The sequence below is a fragment of the Microcebus murinus genome, chromosome 12 (genome assembly GCF_040939455.1).
Source record: "Microcebus murinus isolate Inina chromosome 12, M.murinus_Inina_mat1.0, whole genome shotgun sequence".
Lineage (NCBI taxonomy): Eukaryota > Metazoa > Chordata > Mammalia > Primates > Cheirogaleidae > Microcebus > Microcebus murinus.
This window is the reverse complement of record NC_134115.1, coordinates 34,312,212-34,331,874: the sequence shown is the minus strand read 5'-3', so window position 1 is coordinate 34,331,874 and position 19,663 is coordinate 34,312,212. Positions and strand designations below refer to the sequence as shown.

The 19,663-nt window shown below is 37.1% G+C and overlaps 2 protein-coding genes across 5 annotated transcripts in view; one reads left to right on the top strand and one right to left on the bottom strand.

Moving 5' to 3' along the window:
• Positions 1-6,096, top strand: part of ERMP1 (endoplasmic reticulum metallopeptidase 1) — a 49,728-nt gene extending 43,632 nt beyond the window's left edge. The window contains exons 14-15 of the mRNA XM_012738067.2: positions 3,139-3,302; positions 3,408-6,096. Coding sequence (XP_012593521.1) covers positions 3,139-3,302; positions 3,408-3,572 — 329 coding nt within the window. The 3' untranslated portion in view covers positions 3,573-6,096. The remainder of the gene's footprint in view (positions 1-3,138; positions 3,303-3,407) is intronic.
• A 3,222-nt stretch (positions 6,097-9,318) lies between these two features.
• Positions 9,319-19,663, bottom strand: part of RIC1 (RIC1 partner of RAB6A GEF complex) — a 102,987-nt gene continuing 92,642 nt past the window's right edge. For all 4 annotated transcript variants that reach the window (XM_012738007.2, XM_020289268.2, XM_012738012.2 and 1 more), the window contains exons 20-26: positions 18,721-18,879; positions 18,496-18,632; positions 16,750-17,036; positions 15,682-15,873; positions 13,164-13,341; positions 12,827-13,015; positions 9,319-11,972 (exon numbers count right to left, since the gene is read on the bottom strand). In XM_012738007.2, coding sequence (XP_012593461.1) covers positions 11,684-11,972; positions 12,827-13,015; positions 13,164-13,341; positions 15,682-15,873; positions 16,750-17,036; positions 18,496-18,632; positions 18,721-18,879 — 1,431 coding nt within the window. In that variant the 3' untranslated portion in view covers positions 9,319-11,683. The remainder of the gene's footprint in view (positions 11,973-12,826; positions 13,016-13,163; positions 13,342-15,681; positions 15,874-16,749; positions 17,037-18,495; positions 18,633-18,720; positions 18,880-19,663) is intronic.

Sequence of the window (19,663 nt, the reverse complement as noted above, 5' to 3'; positions counted from 1 at the left end):
GGTCTCAACTGTCACAATATTTTATAATTACATATGTTTATTTGCTATATGTAATTTTCTATGACATTTCTTCTTTGTTCTTTAAAAGATTTATTTTCCAGTATTTATGAATGTTTATATTTGTTTTAATCTCCTATTTAACTTTTTACTGTTAGTTTTAAATGGTATTCTTTTAACTTGCACCAATTAGCCTTTACAACTGTTTGCTTATTCTACTTTCCTGTTTTCCTTTCTCATTTCCTCCCAACTTTTGTTACAACATGTAGTATTTGTACATTTGTCTTCCATCCTCACCACAAAATTTGTTTCAGTAATACGTATACTAAAGTCCTCACTATAACAAGTTCTTTTGCTGAAAATTTTGCAGTTATTTCTTGGTTGGATGAAGCTTATCCTCTAGACCAGCGGTCCCCAAACTTTTTGGCACTGGGGAGTGGTTTCATAGAAGACAGTTTTTCCATGGCTGGGGGGGATGGTTTCGAAATGATTCAAGTGCATTATATTTACTGTGCAGTCAAACCTCTCTGATAATGATAATCTGCATTAGCTGCCACTCCCCAGCACCAGCATCACCACCTCAGCTCATCAGGCATTAGATTCTCATAAGGAGGGCACAACCTCTATCCCTCTCGCATGTACAGCTTACAGTAGGGTTTGTGCTCCTATGAGAATCTAATGCCGCTGCTGATCTGACAGGCGGAGCTTATGTGGTGATGTGAGTGACGGGGAGCAGCTGTAAATACAGATGACGCTTCTTTGGCTCACCTCTTGCTATGCGGCCCAGTTTCTAACAGGCCATGGACTGGTACCAGTCTGTGGCCCAGGAGTTGGGGACTGCAGCTCTAGACTTCTGAAGAAGGGCTTATGAGTGCTATGTTTTTGTATGTTTAAAATTGTTTTTCTATAGCCTTGACACTTGAAGGACAAGCTGGTGGGCACAAAAATCTTTGGCTTACAATTTCCAGTGAGTTTTTCAAAAATCACTGTTCCATTGTTACCTTGTTTTATATATCATTTTTATATAGTCTGATACCAGTGTTAATTCTTTTGCCCCATGAAGTATTTGAGATTTTTTTCCTTTGAAATCTAATAGTTTTACTAGGTTATTTCTTGAAGTCGTTTGTTCTCGGTTAATCTTCTAAGGTTGAGGTCCCCAACCCCTGGACCACGTCACCACCTGAGTTCTACATCTCCCCCCACCCCTATACATGGAAAAATTATCATCCATGAAACTTGGGAACCAGGTTGCATGGCAGGAGGTGAGCAGCGCAAGGGAGCTTCATCTGTATTTACAGTGCTCACCATTGCTGGCATCACCGCCCGAGCTCCGCCTCCCTCTCACCGGCACCAACAAGGTTGCGGACCGCTATTCTAAGGTGCCCAGTATGCTCTTTCAATGTGTAGATTCAGGTCTCCTTTTGTATCTTGAAAGTTTTCTTGGAATATAATTTTAAATATTAGTTCTATTTCATTGTTTTGTTTTTCTTCTTCTGGGATGCAAATTAAGTGAATGTTATTTCTTTTTGACTTGCCTTCCATTTTTACCTCTCTCTGACCTTTTTATTAAGGTCTTTTTCTAATTTTTATTTTCCCTGCTTCTCTTTAATGCCCATTATTAAATTTTCATTTGAATCTATCCTGCCTTGGGCATCTTATAATTTAGCCTTCATTTCTAAGGTAATTTTGCCTTTTTCTTCTGTTTCATTCCTGAGTTCAATCAGTCCTTTTAATCTCTCCTGGTAGTATGTCTACTTTAAGGTTTAGAATTTCCGATTCCTGGTAGGGATTTTTGTATCTTCAAATGTTTGTGGGAGTGTATTTAATTTAGCTTGGAGGGTTGCCTTAGAGTTTTCTTCTGTTTCATGGTCCCTACCCACACCCCCTGCAGAATTTTCTTCAGTTGAGATGTTTTGATTCTCATTTTCTGATGTTTTTTTTTTAACTGTATGGATCTTTCTATCCTTTCTTCCTCATTTTTGTGGTATTGGGTATTTTGTAAGATTCCCAGCCAATGGCTTGCTTTTCTGTCAGTATAACAAACTCTGGATTCTTTAATATTTACTTCGATGTGGGTAAATTACACATCATATTTTTTTTTGTTTTGCTTTTGTCTTTCAGGACCCTTAAGTTTTCCCCTTTTGCTTCTTTCACCTTCACTACCCAAATGCCCAAGGATGCCCCTCCTTCCCTTTATTTGTCCCCTAGAAGCCACTTTTGAAGACTGACACCTCAAACAGTGTATACTTAAGTCTCTTTCATGTAAATCTTGTTCTAACTGGACACAGTATTTTCAGATTCAGGGTGGATTTACTTTGCCACAAAGCCTTGCAGCATGAGCAAGGTGGGCACAAGCATGGGAGATTGTTTCCTGAGATTTTTAAATTTATGGTTGATTGACATTTGGGTATGTTTTGTCTTCAAGTTAGGCTGAGGATCTTGTTTTTATATAGTTTTATTTATTTAATTTTTTAGAGATGGGGATCTCACTATGTCACTCAGGCTGTTCTTGAACTCCTGGCCTCAAGCGACCTTCCTGCCTCAGCCTCCCGAGTAGTTCTGACTATAGGTGTGAGCCTCTGTTGCCTGGCTCTTTATTCTAATTTTGGTTTGACTGCCACTGTTGTCAGTTTCCTTGGAAATCCATGGTGATGATTAAATTGTCAGAACTGAGCTGATGTTTCATCTTCCTGCTTAAAGGGAAAAACTAGTAAAAAATATTTTAGGGGTTACATATCAACTATCTGAAAATTACAACTCTATTCATAATATTAATCCTATTCAGTACTATAATAGCATGTTGCAGTTTCTCAACACTTTCACATGCTTCTTCTAATGATCCCCCAAAAGAGATTAAATAAATTCCTAATGTTGTGCAGCAACTGAGTGATAGGCCCACGACTTAACACAGGCCTTCTCATTTAGATTCTGTGCCTTTTCTGCTGTGCTTCATTGCTTAACTTTGATACACACTGGATGTCCAAACTGGTGAACCTCCATTAGGTTTATAATGAGTATATTTAAAAGTGATACAAGGCATGAATGTTCATACTATGGTTTGGGTGGTGGGTTAATTGCTGTTTTCTATTGATGCATTTTAAAAGATTGATTTAACTGTTCTTTCTTCTTCTTATCTTACAGGACCAAGCCATATGTCATTCTATGTTCGAGCCCACAAAGGCTCAACACTTTCTCAGTGGTCTCTTGGCAATGGCACTCCAGTCACAAGTAAAGGAGGGGACTACTTCGTATTTTACTCCCATGGACTCCAGGCCTCTGCATGGCAGTTCTGGATAGAAGTACAGGTGTGCATTTCCCAGCATTGCTTGTTTCATTGATCAGGTTCCCAGGTGGTATTTAGCAAGAACCTTGGCTTCAGAACTAGAGAACTAACTGATTCTCTTTGGCAGGTCTCAGAGGAACATCCTGAAGGAATGGTCACTGTGGCCATTGCTGCACACTATCTATCTGGGGATGACAAGAGATCCTCCCAACTGGATGCTCTGAAGGAGAAGTTCCCAGATTGGACATTTCCCTCTGCTTGGGTGTGCACCTACAATCTCTTTGTGTTTTAATCTTGTGGACGAGCTCTAAGTACATGCCCATTGGATCCTCCACGTGACAGTTTCTCCTTACGTTACGTGGATGATTGTAATGTAAGTCAATGAATTTTAATGAGCATATGTTCAAAGAGCTTTTTGGGTTAACACTCTTCAGGGCCAAGCACTATTAGGGTTAAGCTGTGGAATAATGATGCATGGCCTTTTGACACTTGAAAATGCCAGTTTTCTGGCACTTAAGCACATGTGGGTACTGCCACTACACACATCATTTTTTGTGATTTTAAGGACAAAAGCCAACAAACCACTCAATAGCTATCCCTCTAGGATCATGAAAGATGTCAACTGTCAGAGCATTGTTAATGAGCAAAACCATTTGTTGTGTCAGTGGATGGTGAGGAAAATATTGTTCACTGGGGTAATGATTCCCCTTGAGATCTACCTCTGTGTAGGTCATTGGCAAATGATTGCCATAACGATTGAGGAAGCAGCTTTGGAGTGTGGTTGTGTCCCTGTACTGAAGCCTGGGCCCCTGATGTGGACCCCTGTGCTGAGCTGGTGAGTCACTGTCCTGAGGATCCATCTCATGGTCGCTGAGATCCATCGCTGTGCTGCTTTCCCGAGGTGGTTTTTCAATGCCTGTTCTCTGAAACTTGTCTGTTCCACCTCTCCACTCTCCCAATTTGAAGAGGAACATTTGGCCACATTTCCTGCTAGGCTTTCATAGGTTCTTTTGGTTCAGAGTATTGTTTGTGCAAGTGTATGTCCTTAACTTCCTTCCTCAGAGCACTGAGTTGCCACTTTGGCTATTCTGGGGTTGAAGGAGGGTTGGGAGTAAATATTTATTCTCCTTGCTTTATTCATACAGGGTTAATCCTTTATGACATAATTTTATTGATGCACTGGGTTCTCCTCCTCTTTGTTTTCCATCCAGTTGAATAGTTTCTTAGTAACTTACTGTCCAGAGGGGCTGGCATTCCTGAGAGTTGAGGGTGTGGCTTGTACTGGAATGAGATGGTGTTCAGATCCTGCATAATGGCAGCACGAGGACTTAAAGGTGGTTTTCATTTTGAAGATGGGCATGTAGCTTGTGAGGTGTACCATAGCAGCACCTCATGTGGCTTCTTGGTTCCAGCAGTGAGAGGGTTTGGAGAGACCAGCAGTAAACTATGCTAAGATTTTTTTGTTCCATTAGGAAATGTAAAAAGTTCAACAAATTGAGTTTAACAAGCATAGGCAAAAAACAGGTAAAAGAAAAGCAATAGTAAAAAAGTTAGCTAGACTTCTTGAGTGAATGGAATGAGGAATGCTTCTTGAAAAGTGGCCCTTGGATCTGTCTGAACAGAAGGAGCACAGTAAGTATGTATTGCAGGAGGAAACTTTCTTGAAGCTGCTTGTGCAGTGTGTATGATGTGCTTTCTTAATCATGCTCCTCATATATTACCTAATTTGAGATTCCCTAAAAACTAACTGGGCCCATGCAGACAGCAGGGCCTCAGCCAGAGGTGAATGATAATATGCTGGCTGTCATGTGCATCGACAATGCACACTGGAGTCATTGCTTTTCCTAGACTTTGTAGAAATCAGTCTCAAGTGTATGTTATCTGCTTCAAGTGTCTGGCTCCTGCTACATTTATCTGTCAGGTAGTACATAAGGTATGCAGGGTTTATATCTTGTATAGAATCACAGTTGTGGAGAAAAAGTTAACAGTAGTCATTTCTCAATGAATTTTAAAATACAGGTGTATTTTCTGTCCCAGTGGTTAATCTGAAATACAGTACTAGAAGTTACAGAAAAAGCAGCAAAATGTTGGAGACGTATACAAAACACATTGTTCCCTGTGATTCCCTCCCTCCCCCTTTCAAGGAAGGATGCTGTGACTCCTTTTTAGTAGTAGTAATCATTTTCCTTTTGCCCTTGGATTATTTCCTCATTTCCTTATGCAAACCATTTTGTTTTGGTTTTCTTTAGCCTTATGAAGCTTTGATGTTGTACAAGGTCAGAAACAAGATGCCTGCTTAATATTTTGGGAGGTTGTTTTAATGCCAGAAATGGTCAAATAATTACACACAGTATTCATGGCTCTATTAATAACACATACTCTATCAGTTGCCTCTGAGATTAAACTTGTTAGTTTTTTTTTTTTTAGAAAAGGATATCTGATTATTTGAATAACTCATTTCTAAAAGGTCTTTTCCAGCTCAAACAAATGCATTATTTTCTACAGAATTTAAGTAGCAAATACAGTACTGCATATTCAGGGAAAGTGTGAAGAATTGTGATTTCAAAGTAGTTTGTTCTTTGTTTGACCTAAGAATGACTGTTGCATGAAGTTTTTGTTGCCACAACTTAACAGATGTAAACAAGCATGATTGGATTCCTTAAGATGTTACCACCAAGGGGGCCACAAGCCAGCCTGCTGACTCAGGAAGCTGTAGGAAGAATGATTATGTCTGTCCCTTTTCTTTCACTGGTTTACCGATGTGTTGACGATTAATTGTTGCCTTACAATGTTACTGAAATAAACTTTTTAACATACTGGTTTGTATCTTTTTAACACAAAACAGATCTATGTTCTCCCATATCCCCCATATTTCAAGGGTTATTTTATGTGCACGAGCCTTTTAACCACTTCAGTACGGTGCTCACCGGCCGCGAAACCTTGCCCATGGCCGGCACTCACAGTCCGCACGGTAGTTTGTGCTGTGCATTGACGACGAATCTGTTTTGCTCTTGTGGGATGAGGAAAGCTTGAAAGCACTGAAAGCTTGTTTTACTTTACAGGCAGCTTTCCTTGTAATGTAAATCAGAATAGGTAACATATACATATATTTTTATTACGTTATTTTTAAATGTTCACAGTTTTATTTTGATAAATGAAAAATTAGAAAAGTCATATCACGGCTGTTGGCTAAAGTCACTGTGCGTGTTCATCTGTGGCTATCAACTATAGTTGAGGCTGGTACCGAAGTGGTTAATTGCTGTTAAAGATGGCTCATGTGGGTGTAATGGCTATTTTAATGGGAGGTAGTTTAACTTCAGTTGGAATCCTTTTTTTACCTTGGAATGAAATGGTGCATCTAAATTTCATAGAAATTAGTGGCCTATTATTTGGTAAATGTTGAGCTTCAGCATATTTAGGGGTTTTTAAAACATCTCCATTGGGAAATAAAAAATTCACCAAAGGACTAATGAAGGGTGGGCATCCTTTTACTGTGGAGAAGGGGCAGGAGGGAGAGTAGAAATTGCCTTTAAGCCAGAGCAGCGCCCACTGCTTAGTCTAATCTCCACAGAAGGAAAAGGTACCACCACTCACCAAAATAGAGCATCCACTTCAGAGTTCAAAAATCTGCAATTTATTTAGCTTTCTGATTGAATTTGCTCAGAACAGTTCACTATAAGGTAAAACAGCTGAATAAATTCTATACCTAATACCTCTCCCTCCTCTTTTAGGGCCAGTAAAACCAAGATGCAGTTATGCCTCTTAAACTGTCTTCAGTTGAAATACTTATGAAATTTTGCAGTACATCAATGTGTTTTTTGCCACCACTACTTCCATATTTGAGTTGTAAAAAATATATGTTGACAATTTCTTTTCTCCAATTTGGCCCTACATCATGACCAAGTGGGACAATCCAAAAATGAAGTTAAGAATTCCAATCTTAGGGATGGGATGAGCATTTTGGAGGGGGAGGGCATAACTCTAACCCTTCTTAGGGAGAGGCAAAGAAATACAATGTAACCAAAATGTTAAAAAAAAACCCAAAACTTATTATCGGGTGGTGGGCAGGCGGGAGTGGGGAGGAGGAAAGGGTACTGTATGCTTCCATAACGTGTGTGATGCACACCACCAGGTGATTGGACATACCGGGGGGAGGGAGGGGGCAGGGGCAATATTTGTAACCCTAACAATATTTGTACCTCCATAATATGATGAAATAAAAGAAAAAAAAAAGAATTCCGTTTACAGTAGCATCAGAAGAATACTTAGGGATAAGTTTCACATAAGTACAAGACATATACTGAAAATGACAAAACATTGCTAAAAGACATTAAAGACGACCTAAATAAGTGGAAAGACATTTCCTGTTCATGGATTGGAAGGCTTAATATTAAGATGGCAATATTCTCCAAATTGATTTACATTTGAATACAACCCCTATCAAAATCCCACCTACCTTTTCTTTTGTGCAGAGATTGACAAGCCAGTCCTAAAAATCATGGGAATTGCAAGGCACCCATAATAGCCAAAACAGCCTTGAAAAACAAACTTAAGACTCCCACTTTCAAAGTTTCCTACAAAGCAACAGTAATCAACAGTGTAATACTGGCCTAAGGACAGACAATAAATTATTGTCATACAATTGACAGTCCAGAAATAAACCTATATACCTATAGTGAATTGATTTTTGACAATTAAATGGCAAAAAGTTTTCAATAAATAGTGCTCAACTGAATACCCACACATGAAAGAACAAAGTTAGACCCCTACTTCATATTTTATACAAAAATTAACTTAAAATGCATTGAATATTGACTGTAGGAGCTAAAACTATAAAACTTTTAGAAGAAAACTTAGGCATAAATATTCATGACTTGGATTAGGCAGTGGTTTCTTATCTGTGATGCCAAAAGCACAAGCAACCAAAGAAAGAAATTGTACTTAAAATGAAAAATTTTGGTGTTTCAAAGGACACTATCAAGAAAGTGAAAAGAATAAGGAAATATTTGAAAATCATATATCTGATAAGGGTCTACCATCCAGAATATATAAAGAACTCTTATAATCAACAAAAAGATAAATGACTTAATTGAAAAACAGGCAAAAGATGTGATTGACATTTTTCTTCAAAGATGTACATGAGCCATTAATGATATTCCACTTCATACACAACTTGGGTGGCTACAACAAAAAGACAACATGTTTTGGTGGTAGAAACTGGAACTTTCACATCTACCACTACTGGTAATAGAAAATGGTGCGGGTGCTTTGGAATGTGATTTGGCATTTCCTGAAAAAATTAACCAGTTACCCTATGACCCAGTAGCTGTACTCCTAGAGAAAACTGAAAACATATGTCCACACAGAGAAACGTGTACATTAATGTTAACAGCAGTGTTATTCAAAATAGCAAAAAAGTGGGAAAACACCCAAATGACCCTCAACTACTCAATGGATAAACAAATGTATTCACACAATTAAATAATAATTAAATTATTCACATAACAGAATATTACTCAACCTCAAAGGAAGGAAGTGGTACTATTTAAGAATAAACTTTGAAAACATCATGCCAAATAAAAGACAGAAAAGTCCACATATATGTTTCCACTTATATAGAATGTCCAGAATAGGAAAATCCATGGAGACTGCATTATTTAGGAATACAGGAAAAAGTCACAATCATTTTTAATACCACTTATTAAAAGATGATGCCTAGTCTCCTAATACACTTTTTGTTTGGTGGATACAATATGGTATACATAATTTTCTGTAATTTCATTATATTGTGAACATTTTCCATGTCATCAACATGGATTGTTTCTTCCAATATTCGATTTTCAGGCATCTCGGATGCTGCCAACCCTTAATGTTCCCACTCTAAAGCTACACATAAAGATAGATTTTAAATAAATTTGTATTTCTACTTATTTCACAAGGAAAATTCTAAGAGGTGGAATTACAATGAAAAGAGTATTTCTATGGCTTTTACTATATGTACTTTTTGCTGTTAACCCGAGATGATCAATAAACAAAAGTTTGTGTAATAGTTTTATTGCCCTTTACCAAGTTAAAATACACATCACAGAAGTAGCAGCAACTTTAATTACAAGCAAAAGTTGATTCCCACCCACCTTCAATGACTTCTTGTTTTGGTATCAGCAAATAATTTCAATGTATCCGTAAACTTCAAATAGTTATACTGAATATTTACATTCACTGGTTAAAATGATGGCTTAAACAGTTGATATGTGAACCAAAGAACATGGCAAAATAAAAATGGAGTTTTAAAAATTAAAGTTTATAAAAAATAAAAATGAATTACCAAAGAGAAATTTTCTGTAAACTTGCCAAATTTCATGCCTTGGGGCCTTCTATTTCTGTTAGTTGAAAAACAAATACTTTATGGAAGTAAAGTGGAAGAAAACATTCATTCATTCATTCATTCATGGCCTAAACACCACAGGAATACAGTTAACTTACTGGTGCCCTACTTTTAAGAATGTGAGATCAACTCATCAGCACAGTGTTTTATTTAAGATATATGAAAAAAATCACAGCTCTTTATATTGGTACATCATTTTTATTGATTGAATATTCACACCAAACACAAAAGTAATGCTGGTTCTTCTCCCTAATGGACTAGGACAGGAGAAGAAAGTTCGGTTTAGTTTCTTGCTGGGCTGCATGTACTCACATGCAAAACATGATCTTAAGATTCAGGGACAGGTAGTTTGAAACAAAGTCTTAAATAAAAATAGCACCAGAAGGACTAGGTACTCATAATCACATACTCCACCCATTTAGGAGTTTTATTATGTAAAATTATTGCACTTGTAATGTAAAAAGTAAATTACCCAACTCAGTAATTTTAGATAGTTTGATAAAGTTTGAACTAAGCTATTTCAAAATGGTACTGAGTTTCCCTTCAAAGGAAACCTGGCTAAGACAACTGAATCTAGCCATTTACTTTAAAAAGCAAGGATAGAGGACCATGTTTTGTTTCCAAACTATAATTGCACTATGGGAAGAGAGCCTATTTTACATAGTGGTATGAATTTGGTCCACATCAAATACACCATTATAAAAATAAACAAGTTTGTTTTTGTAAAAAATAACATTGCATTCCTTGTTCAAATTGCACAGTACAAACAAGCTATCTAAATTAATACTGTTATAAGGTAATTAGAATTACATACAGTGGACATGTGTTTAGTCCAAAGCAATTAAGGAGTATGCAGTTCTATTTTCATAATGTATGAAAACTAAGTCATATCTAGAAATACATAAAATATTTTAAAAGTTTACAATGAAGAATGCATTCTTTACACACTCATTTTTAGTAGCTGTGATAATACAGGATTCAGCAGTCTATTTATATAAAAGTCCATTTTTATTCAATTTACAAAAGCAATAAATAAGAAACTACATTAATTTGCACAAAACCTATTCCACTTCCTTCATGATCAGTGTGACCATTTCTGTTACTTTATGACCATACTGATAAACCTGTCTTCCTTTATGAAGACTGCTCATTTTTGGAAAGAAGAGCAAGTCCTGTTTTTGTATCTATAGTCATGCAGAATCCAGCATAAAACCTTACAAATTATAATACAAGCCCTAAAAATATGAACAGTGACTTTGAGTATATTTACATAAGAGTATTCACAAAAAGATACAGTTCTTTGATACAAAATAGTTTAGTGGTATCTAACAGCATAATTGATGAGAACCCATCAGACATCTGCCCACACTGATCTAGTAGGAATCAAGCTTGCTAAACAGGTACATTAACTCACAGGTAAATTGCTTCCATCAATTCAGGACTGGGATTTAACAGGCTAGTAGAGCCAAGGAGAATGCCTCCATTACACTGGCACCTATTACGCCAGTGTAGGCATCTACTCACGAGGACCAATCAGAGTCCAGCAAGCTCTATTCAAAAGAGCAAACAGGTAGCTCATAGTACCTGATAAGCTACAGCAAGCACCTTAGCATTTATTTTTTGAAAAGCTGTCTGGACACACACTAAACCAGAAAACATGTTAGGAAGCTTTAAGTAGTGAAAAAGAAAGCTCACCTGGGGCAAAACAATCCCTATGGTTTAAGACCTACCAATCTTTTAATAAAACCAAAATATTCTCATGTACATCTGTACAATATTCTTTATTACTTTCTACTCCAGCTTAAAAATATTTTTTATAAAAGTTGCTTTATTCAATATCACATTTTTATGGCATCAAAGAGATTTCTTGGAGGAGAAATAGTTAAAATTTAATAATACTTGACCAAAGAGTCTCTGAGCTGAGTTCTCTCTCCCATTAAATTATCCAACTAAGTTGCAGTGTAGTCTGTTGTACACTGCTGCTAATTAATACTGCCCGTCGTGATGGTACTTCAGTGTTAGGACACAGAACAGTCGTAAGTCCCATCCTGAAAAGGTTCCTCCTCCTCTGCTTGGGCTGTGTCCTCCTCTTTCCGGCTGACCATACTGTTAACCCCAACCTCGCCCTGGGGAATGCCTCCATGGCTGGAGGAGCCCCTGCTCTCCTCTGTCCTGGGGTTAGTCTGCTCAGGAGTCTTACCCATAGTTACTGGCTGGAAGGCATCAGGTTGGACCTGCTCTTCTGTTACTTCACTGAGCTTCTGCAGTTGTGGCTTAATGATGTTTAAGAATGGCTTATATCCAGGGCTAAGTAAAGGAAAAAAACATTAGCTCTAATCTGCCATAATTAAAAAGGCTTGGTAGACTATGTTATGGATAAACTACTAAACACTGATTCGATAAGAGCAATGAGAGATTATAGGGAGAGGAGGTTGGAAGGAAAGCCTTAGGTGCCCTGCCCAGCACAGAGAGAGCTGCGCATAGAATAAGCCTGAGCCTTAAATTTCTGAGCACTAGAAGCAAAGACTGACATTTTAAAAGCAGTATTACAACAAAATATATCTTACAATCGAAAGACCAATAGGATTTTAAACTTGAAAAAAGACCTTCAGACATTTAACCTACATGCACTTGGCAATTAAGGAAAACCAGATCCAATTAAGGCAAGTAACTAGCCCCCAATCCACACATAACTGGTAATAAAGACAGGGCTAGAACCCAAGGCTCTTAACTCCCATGTATAACTCTTAATTTGGATTTGCTAGTAAATGCCATGGAATGTTAAAATCACATAGATCTTAACTTTATATCTTTTCTTTTCAAGTAGACATTTTTAGGTTATAACTTTCAATCCCACAGGACTAAAAAATCTTACATTCTCAGTCAAATTCTAAGTTCATCTGTACTGCATCAATCTTAAATCAGTGACATGCATTCACATTATGAACTGACCAATGCTCTAACTGTATTCAGTGGATAGTACTCATTTAAATAGTCGGGCATAGAATCATTACTAAAGAAGTATCCTTAAAAATGAATGCAGAAAAGCATTTATATTTCTACTAACCTAATATATCCAAAATAAAGGAACTATAACTAAGCCTCAATGCACAAGGACAGGATTCACCAAAGGATACAAGCCTATGGAAACCAAGACTTACCAATCTGTAGAGGCCCATCGGTCCACCGCATGTAGCCCTGTCTTTATGTTCTGTAACATCTCTCCATCTACCTCTGAAGATTGTATAATAACCAAAATCTGATTGATTATTGAAGATTCTCTAAGAATCAGGCCTATAACAATGCACCAGTCCAGGCATCCTGCCTCCATGAAAATGTGTAGCAAATACCTAAATATAAGCAGAAACAAAATGATTTAGGTAGAAACAGAAAGATGTCAAGAAGGGCAATGAATATTAGGAAAGTAACCCCTGTAACTCTATTTGTCCAGATACCCAGAGTAGGCATTCTGTGCTTCCAAATAGCTGAGAAACTCACCGAAGCTGGACCTGGGATTTATGAGGCCCTTTACTCGCCAACTCCATGGAGATGTGCTCTAGCTCTGACTGAGTTAAACTGAGTGTGGAGAAATTTTCATCCACCATTGTCCAGTCACCATCCACCATGGAGCTACTTTCAGTTAAGTCCGTGGCTGAACCAATACTGCATTCATCACCTAATGAAGAATTGCCAAAAGTTATAAACCAGCTTTATGGAGAAAATGTATTTTCCTTTAATTTTAATTATTACCTGCTTCTCAGATATTGAATTCACCTTCGGATTTTGAGACCAAAGCATTAAGTCCATTGCTAAAATTGCCATGTGAACAATAGCAGATGATTTTTAAAAAGTCATTAGACAGATACCGGACATTATGTACCTTCGGATGGAAAAACCTACCACCTATGAAGTAGTCTTTCCTGCCTTCCCTCAAAAAACCTAGCTAGAATTTGATCAAGTTTTTAGATTCAGCTATCAATTTACCGGAAATACATAGGAATCTATTAAACTAAATCATAAAGATGGAATCAGCTGAGCCCATATTGTGAGAAAATCTACAAAAGCAAGTTTTTTCCTTATTGAAGGTAAATAAATTTCATGGTTGAGGCTGAGGAGGAATGGGAGAGTAGAGAACATTCACTTAAAAAGAGAATTAACACTATCACAATGTGCGAACCTTATTTGGATCTCGACTCAAACTACAAAAAATTTTATGATGTGTATCAAACAACTGGAAATCTGAATACTTACTGGGAATTATCAAATTTTTTAAGGGATGATAATCGTCCTATGGTTATATTTTTTTAAAAAAGAATCCTTGTAGGAAAAATACTGAAATTTTTACAGATAAAATATATCATGTCTTAGATTTTCTTCAATTAATATAGGAGTAGGGACAGGGACGAAACATATTTGGCCATTAGTTGATAAGAATGGAAGCTGGGTGATGGAAAAATGGAGGGAAGGAGTCCACTATACTATTATCTCTATTTTTTATATTTGTTTGAAATTATCTCTTTAAAAAAGTTTTCTAAAAGTAGTAATGGCACTACCTCACAACCATTATGATGACTACTATCAAAAACCAGAAAATAAGTGTTTGCAAGGATATGGAGTATTTAGAACTCTTATCATTATTGGTGGGAAAGTAAAATGGTAGTTGCTATGGAAAAAAGTATGACAATCCTCAAAAACTTATAAATAGAATTACTAAATGATTCAGCAATCCCATTTCTGGATATATACCCAAAAGAAATGAAAGCAGTCTCTCAAAGGGACTACGTTTATAGCAGCCAAAAGGTAAAAGCAACCCAAGTGTCCCTTAATGGATGAATGGATAAACAAAAGGTGGTCTATCCATACAATGGAATATCATTCAGCCTTAAAAAGGAAGGAAATTCTGACATTGTGCTACAATGTGGATGAAGTTGGGGACATTATACTATAAGTCAAATAAATTGGCCACAAAAAGGCAAATACTATATGATTCCCTTATGTGAAGTACCTAGAGTAGTCAAATTCAGAGACAGAAAATAGAATGGCAGTTGCCAATACCTGGAGGGGAAGGAGGAATGGAGAATTGTTATTAAATAACAGATATAGAATATTAGTTTTCCAAGATGAAAAATATTCTGGAGGTTGACTGCACAAGAAGGTGGATGTAACTACTGAATTATTTGCTTAAAAATGGTTAAGAAAGTAAACACTACTGAACCATTTGCTTAAAAATGGTTGAGACAGTAAATTTTATGTGTGTGTACTCTATCACAATTTTAAAAAAATGGCAGCTATGAGACTTCCCACACAGCAGCTCAGGTAACAGTAAAGACAGACTGATAAACATTAGATGAATGCCTGGCCATTAAGAAATCTGCAAAAAAGCAGACCAATTGCTGTTTAAGCTCCTAAAGTTTATGACCCTATACTGACATAAATTGCTTCAAAACTTCTTCAGTTTGTACTTCACTCATAGAACAGAGGCGGTGTACATTTTTTGTAAAGGGCCAGATAGTAAATATTTTAGATTTTGAAGGCCAAGAGGCAAAATGAAGGATATTATGTAGAAACTTGTTGTGTAACAAGAAAAAAAGCAAATTTGCACAAATTTTTTGATGAAATAAAAAATATAAGAATAGTAACAGAGTAAAATTTTTATGACCCAAGTCTAGTTATGATAAGAAAGAAATTATATGGGAATAACATTTTGCTTACTTGGGGCTCAAAGTTAGTGTTTCCTTATCATCAAAATTGAGTGCAAAGATTAATTTATTAATGCTGATCCATACTGAGATTTTACCTATTTTATCTATCTAAAATATTTATGGCAAAATATAGTCAAGGCCAATTTGCCCTTGTTTTAGTAACTGCCCACCGCTCTAGCAGATAGTAATGGCTAATGCTCCAGGATGTTGAAGGAAGAGAGTAAAGCCTTTTCTCTGAAGTGCTATAAACTTCAGAGCATATAAACTTTCTTCAAAGGAACGGAAGGAGAGCTAGGACTTAAAATGACATTTACCTTTATTAGATAAAGGTGACAGGAAGGCATCTTGCATTTGTGGTCCATGGGATGAAGCTGTGTCTATCTCATGATGGGTGGGGCCAACGTTGCTGAGCCAGCTCTGACTTCGCTGGATGTTGGAGATGCCAATGTCCATCTCAAGATTTAAAAAAGGGTCAGCCGACTGAGACTTTAACAGCTGCTCTCCCACTGCAGGGTAAACCCAAAACCAGAAAATGGGGGGAGAAATTCAAGACGCACACACTGTCACTTCCAATTCAGCTGTTAGCCTCCCCAACCTGTCCACCCAATACTAATAATTCAAAGCCAACTACTGTCCTACACTATCATCCACCCAAAAACTAGAGATGTGGGACTGTAACACAACAGATTGACCATATAATGCCATCTAAGAGTCATATCATCATCTGTTACTGGAAGTAGGTAAAACTTTATTCTGTTGATCTTCTAAGTGATTTGCCTTGGTTCTTAGATGACGTGAAGTTTCCAAATGCCTAAATAGTTTGTTTAAAATTTTCATAAATAATAATTAGAACAGTTTTATAAAAAGATCAAAATTGAAAAACTTTATCTTTTAATTTTTCTTTCACCAAAGAATACAGTTTCACTTTGTCCTCTCCTAGTTTAGAAGATGGCCCAAGTTTTCAAAGATGCATTTTTTACTAATGCTCTGGAATAAGTCCTGTCAAGTAAGCCACAATTTAGGTTATTTTGAGGTTCATGTCTAACTAACTGGTTCCAAAACTCCATCATGCAGTAAAATAAGCATAAGTAGCTCTTATATTCAGCCAGTTCTCAACTTGTTTATAATCTAAAATAACAATGATTAGATTTATGAATTAGACTTCAAGGTTTCAAGACATAGAGACACAGGTAAGTCTTCTACTTTATTTACATCCTTGATCAAATGGTGGATGTTCCAACTAAGGTACAAAGAGTTGGCTTTTATCTGCATCTGAGTTTGGAATGAAAAGACTTCCTTGAGCATCAACTAATAGCAAAATGTCTAAATACTTGGAGTAAAATACAATTTTCCTTGTGTAAGTGACAGAAAGTCTACGTTACCTATTCGGTATTTTCCATTTTTGAAAGGAGAACTGATAGACGAGGCTGGGATGATGGGAAATGGCCACAGGAAATCTTTGTGGAGTCTCTTCAAGGCTATTACAAAGTTGTCTACTCGGGCAGCTCGAGTACGTTCCTTGCATAGCCAAGTAATTAGTTCAAAGCCCAGCTGGGCTGCAAAGCAGCCAAGGTCTTTTAACCGCACATCTTCTAAGAGGCGCCGAGCGTGTCTCCAGAGCATCATGTCAATGTACATGTTCTCAGCACAGTCGCTATCTTTGCTCCACCTGTAAGTAGAAACATTAAGAAAGCTACGGAATAGTCTCTACTGGGGGATTTCACATACTTTTACACAGTAGCACTGACAAAGCTGACAAGGAGGTAAGAGATCCAGGATCTAATTCTGACTGAAGAGGATGATAAAGCCTCTGTGTGATACCATGACCTGCTGAACACTTGGAACACAGTAGGCCCTTAAGAAGTATTTGTAGAATGAATACATGGAATAGGAAAAAAAGGGGAACAAAAGAACCAGAGCAGGAAGAGGGTGGTGAGTGGTTGAAGCCCATTCTTAAATTCAGGTATGCCTAAGAAGATAGTGTTTTACTGGCAATGGTTTACATTTTACTTGTAGACAGCCCATAATAGTGTGTGTGCACATGCACACACTCATGTGCTGGGTGGTGGTGTTAATGGCCAATGATAAGAGAAAGCAGTAAAACATCACAATAAAAAATGTTCAGTAAACTTTCACTATGTGCCAGATACTGTAGTAAGAATACAAACCTGTAACCCTAGCACTCTGGGAGGCTGAGGCGGGCAGATTGCTTGAGGTCAGGAGTTCAAAACCAGCCTGAGCGAGACCCCATCTCTACTATAAATAGAAATTAATTGGCCAACTAATATATATAGAAAAAATAAGCCGGGCATGGTGGCGCATGCCTGTAGTCCCAGCTACTTGGGAGGCTGAGGCAGAAGGATCGCTTGAGCCCAAGAGATTGAGGTTGCTGTGAGCTAGGCTGATGCCATGGCACTCACTCTAGCCTGAGCAACAAAGCGGGACTCTATCTCAAAAAAAAAATTACAAACAATTTAAAAGAAAGGATTTGGTAAGAGAAAAAACAAAAGACAAGAACATGTAACAACATAGGAAGGAATACGTCACAAGCTAGAGAAAATTTTAATGTCTTTATAATATTTAGTGTGAGTTCACAGTTATCTCTCAGACGACAATAACCAATCTATGAGTGATAGAGGTTTTTGGTCTCCAGAATACAATTCCTTCAGGCTCTGCCACTGTTTGATGACTTCTCTAATAAAAAGGACACAGGAAAGTTTAATGCATGAGCACTAACTTTTATATTTTGTCAGAGGTATTGTTGGAAAGAAGGGTAAAACTATTGACTTTAAGAACACTTTTGGATTATCCATAAATTTATCTAGTTTCCTTTTTAATATGGTTCTCTATCATCAGAGGTAATTTAAAGTTAGTTGCACTCAGAACAGGTACATCAAAAGATCTACTCTAGAAAAAAGGGCAGAAACTATACAAAGTATATAGAAAGAAGTGAACTTAGGAGGAAGAAAAAAGGGAGATCTTTTGTGTGGTCGTATGGCTTTTAGGAATGGAAAAAGGTATTGCAATTGGATTAAATAGTTGTTTCCATACAACCCAATTTTATAAAGCATTGAAATGGACTGTGTCACAGATACCAAAAAACCAGGAATGGTTCTTCATTCTTTTACCTTTTTCCAGAAGGACCAGACGGCATACTTAGTGTTTTCTGTAAGCTGAATTTACTAGGAAGAACATTTTCAGCTGACTGGGATAAACTGATGCTTCGATTCCTGAAGAACTCAAATCCACCACTTGAACTGGGTTCCTATGATTACATACAATGTACAGTACAGTTAGAGAAAGACGCCATGTAGGTGTATGGCCTACAGAAGTTGCACAATTTTGTAACTAACCTGAGCTGTGGGTGTGGATGGAGGTGTCTCAGATTCTCCAGAGCCAATGGCTTTAAGAAATCGAATCATGTGTCGACATAGGTCCCACTTGCCTTGTTCTAGTGCTGTGTTGAACAGAAGGGTGGCATGTTGCCTACTTACTGCTGGGACTTCCATATTCTACAACCAAGAAGACAGCATTCCTATTATACTATATTATGAGCAATTCTTTATCTCCACAGTTCTCTAACCGCAAGGAAAGTAGCCACAACACTGGATTAGTTTAACAGTAAGAGTAAAAAAGAAACATTAAAAAGTACCATACAAGGAAAAATGAACCAAGTACTCTTCTGGTATAATATAAACTATGATTTATTGAACTCCCACTACACACGATACCATACATACACCTTACATACATTATTTCATTTATTTCTCCCAAGGACTCTATAAAATAGATATATCATTCATGTTTTACAGATGAGGAAACTGAGTTAAGTAAATTGTTGAAGATCAGCAGAAAAGCAAAAATAAAAATCTAGGTTTGCTTGACCCCCAAAAAGGTCAGCTCTGTCTCCTGTTGCAGAGTTTTCTGAGGCTGTGACTAAAACTCTTTGTTTTGGGCAATAGCAAGTAGTAAGTACCACTATACATTCAGAATCCTCAATAGTTCTTTCACAAATTTAAACTTACTATCTTGTCCTTCATGAAAAGGTGCCTAATAGACAATTTTAACTGTAATTATTATTTGCCAGTCCATAGCAATTTAGGAATTTTGCTGGAGAAAAAGTTTCTAATTCCATTGCAAGGGAGATCACTGAAGGTCTAAGAAGGGATCCAGAACAACAAATAGCTGCATTTATTTTGATTCTATTTTTATAATTCTATGGCTTTTTTTATGGGCTGGCCATGGAATCACAGACTCTCACAGCCACCCAGCCTCTGCTTGAATATTTCCTCTGGT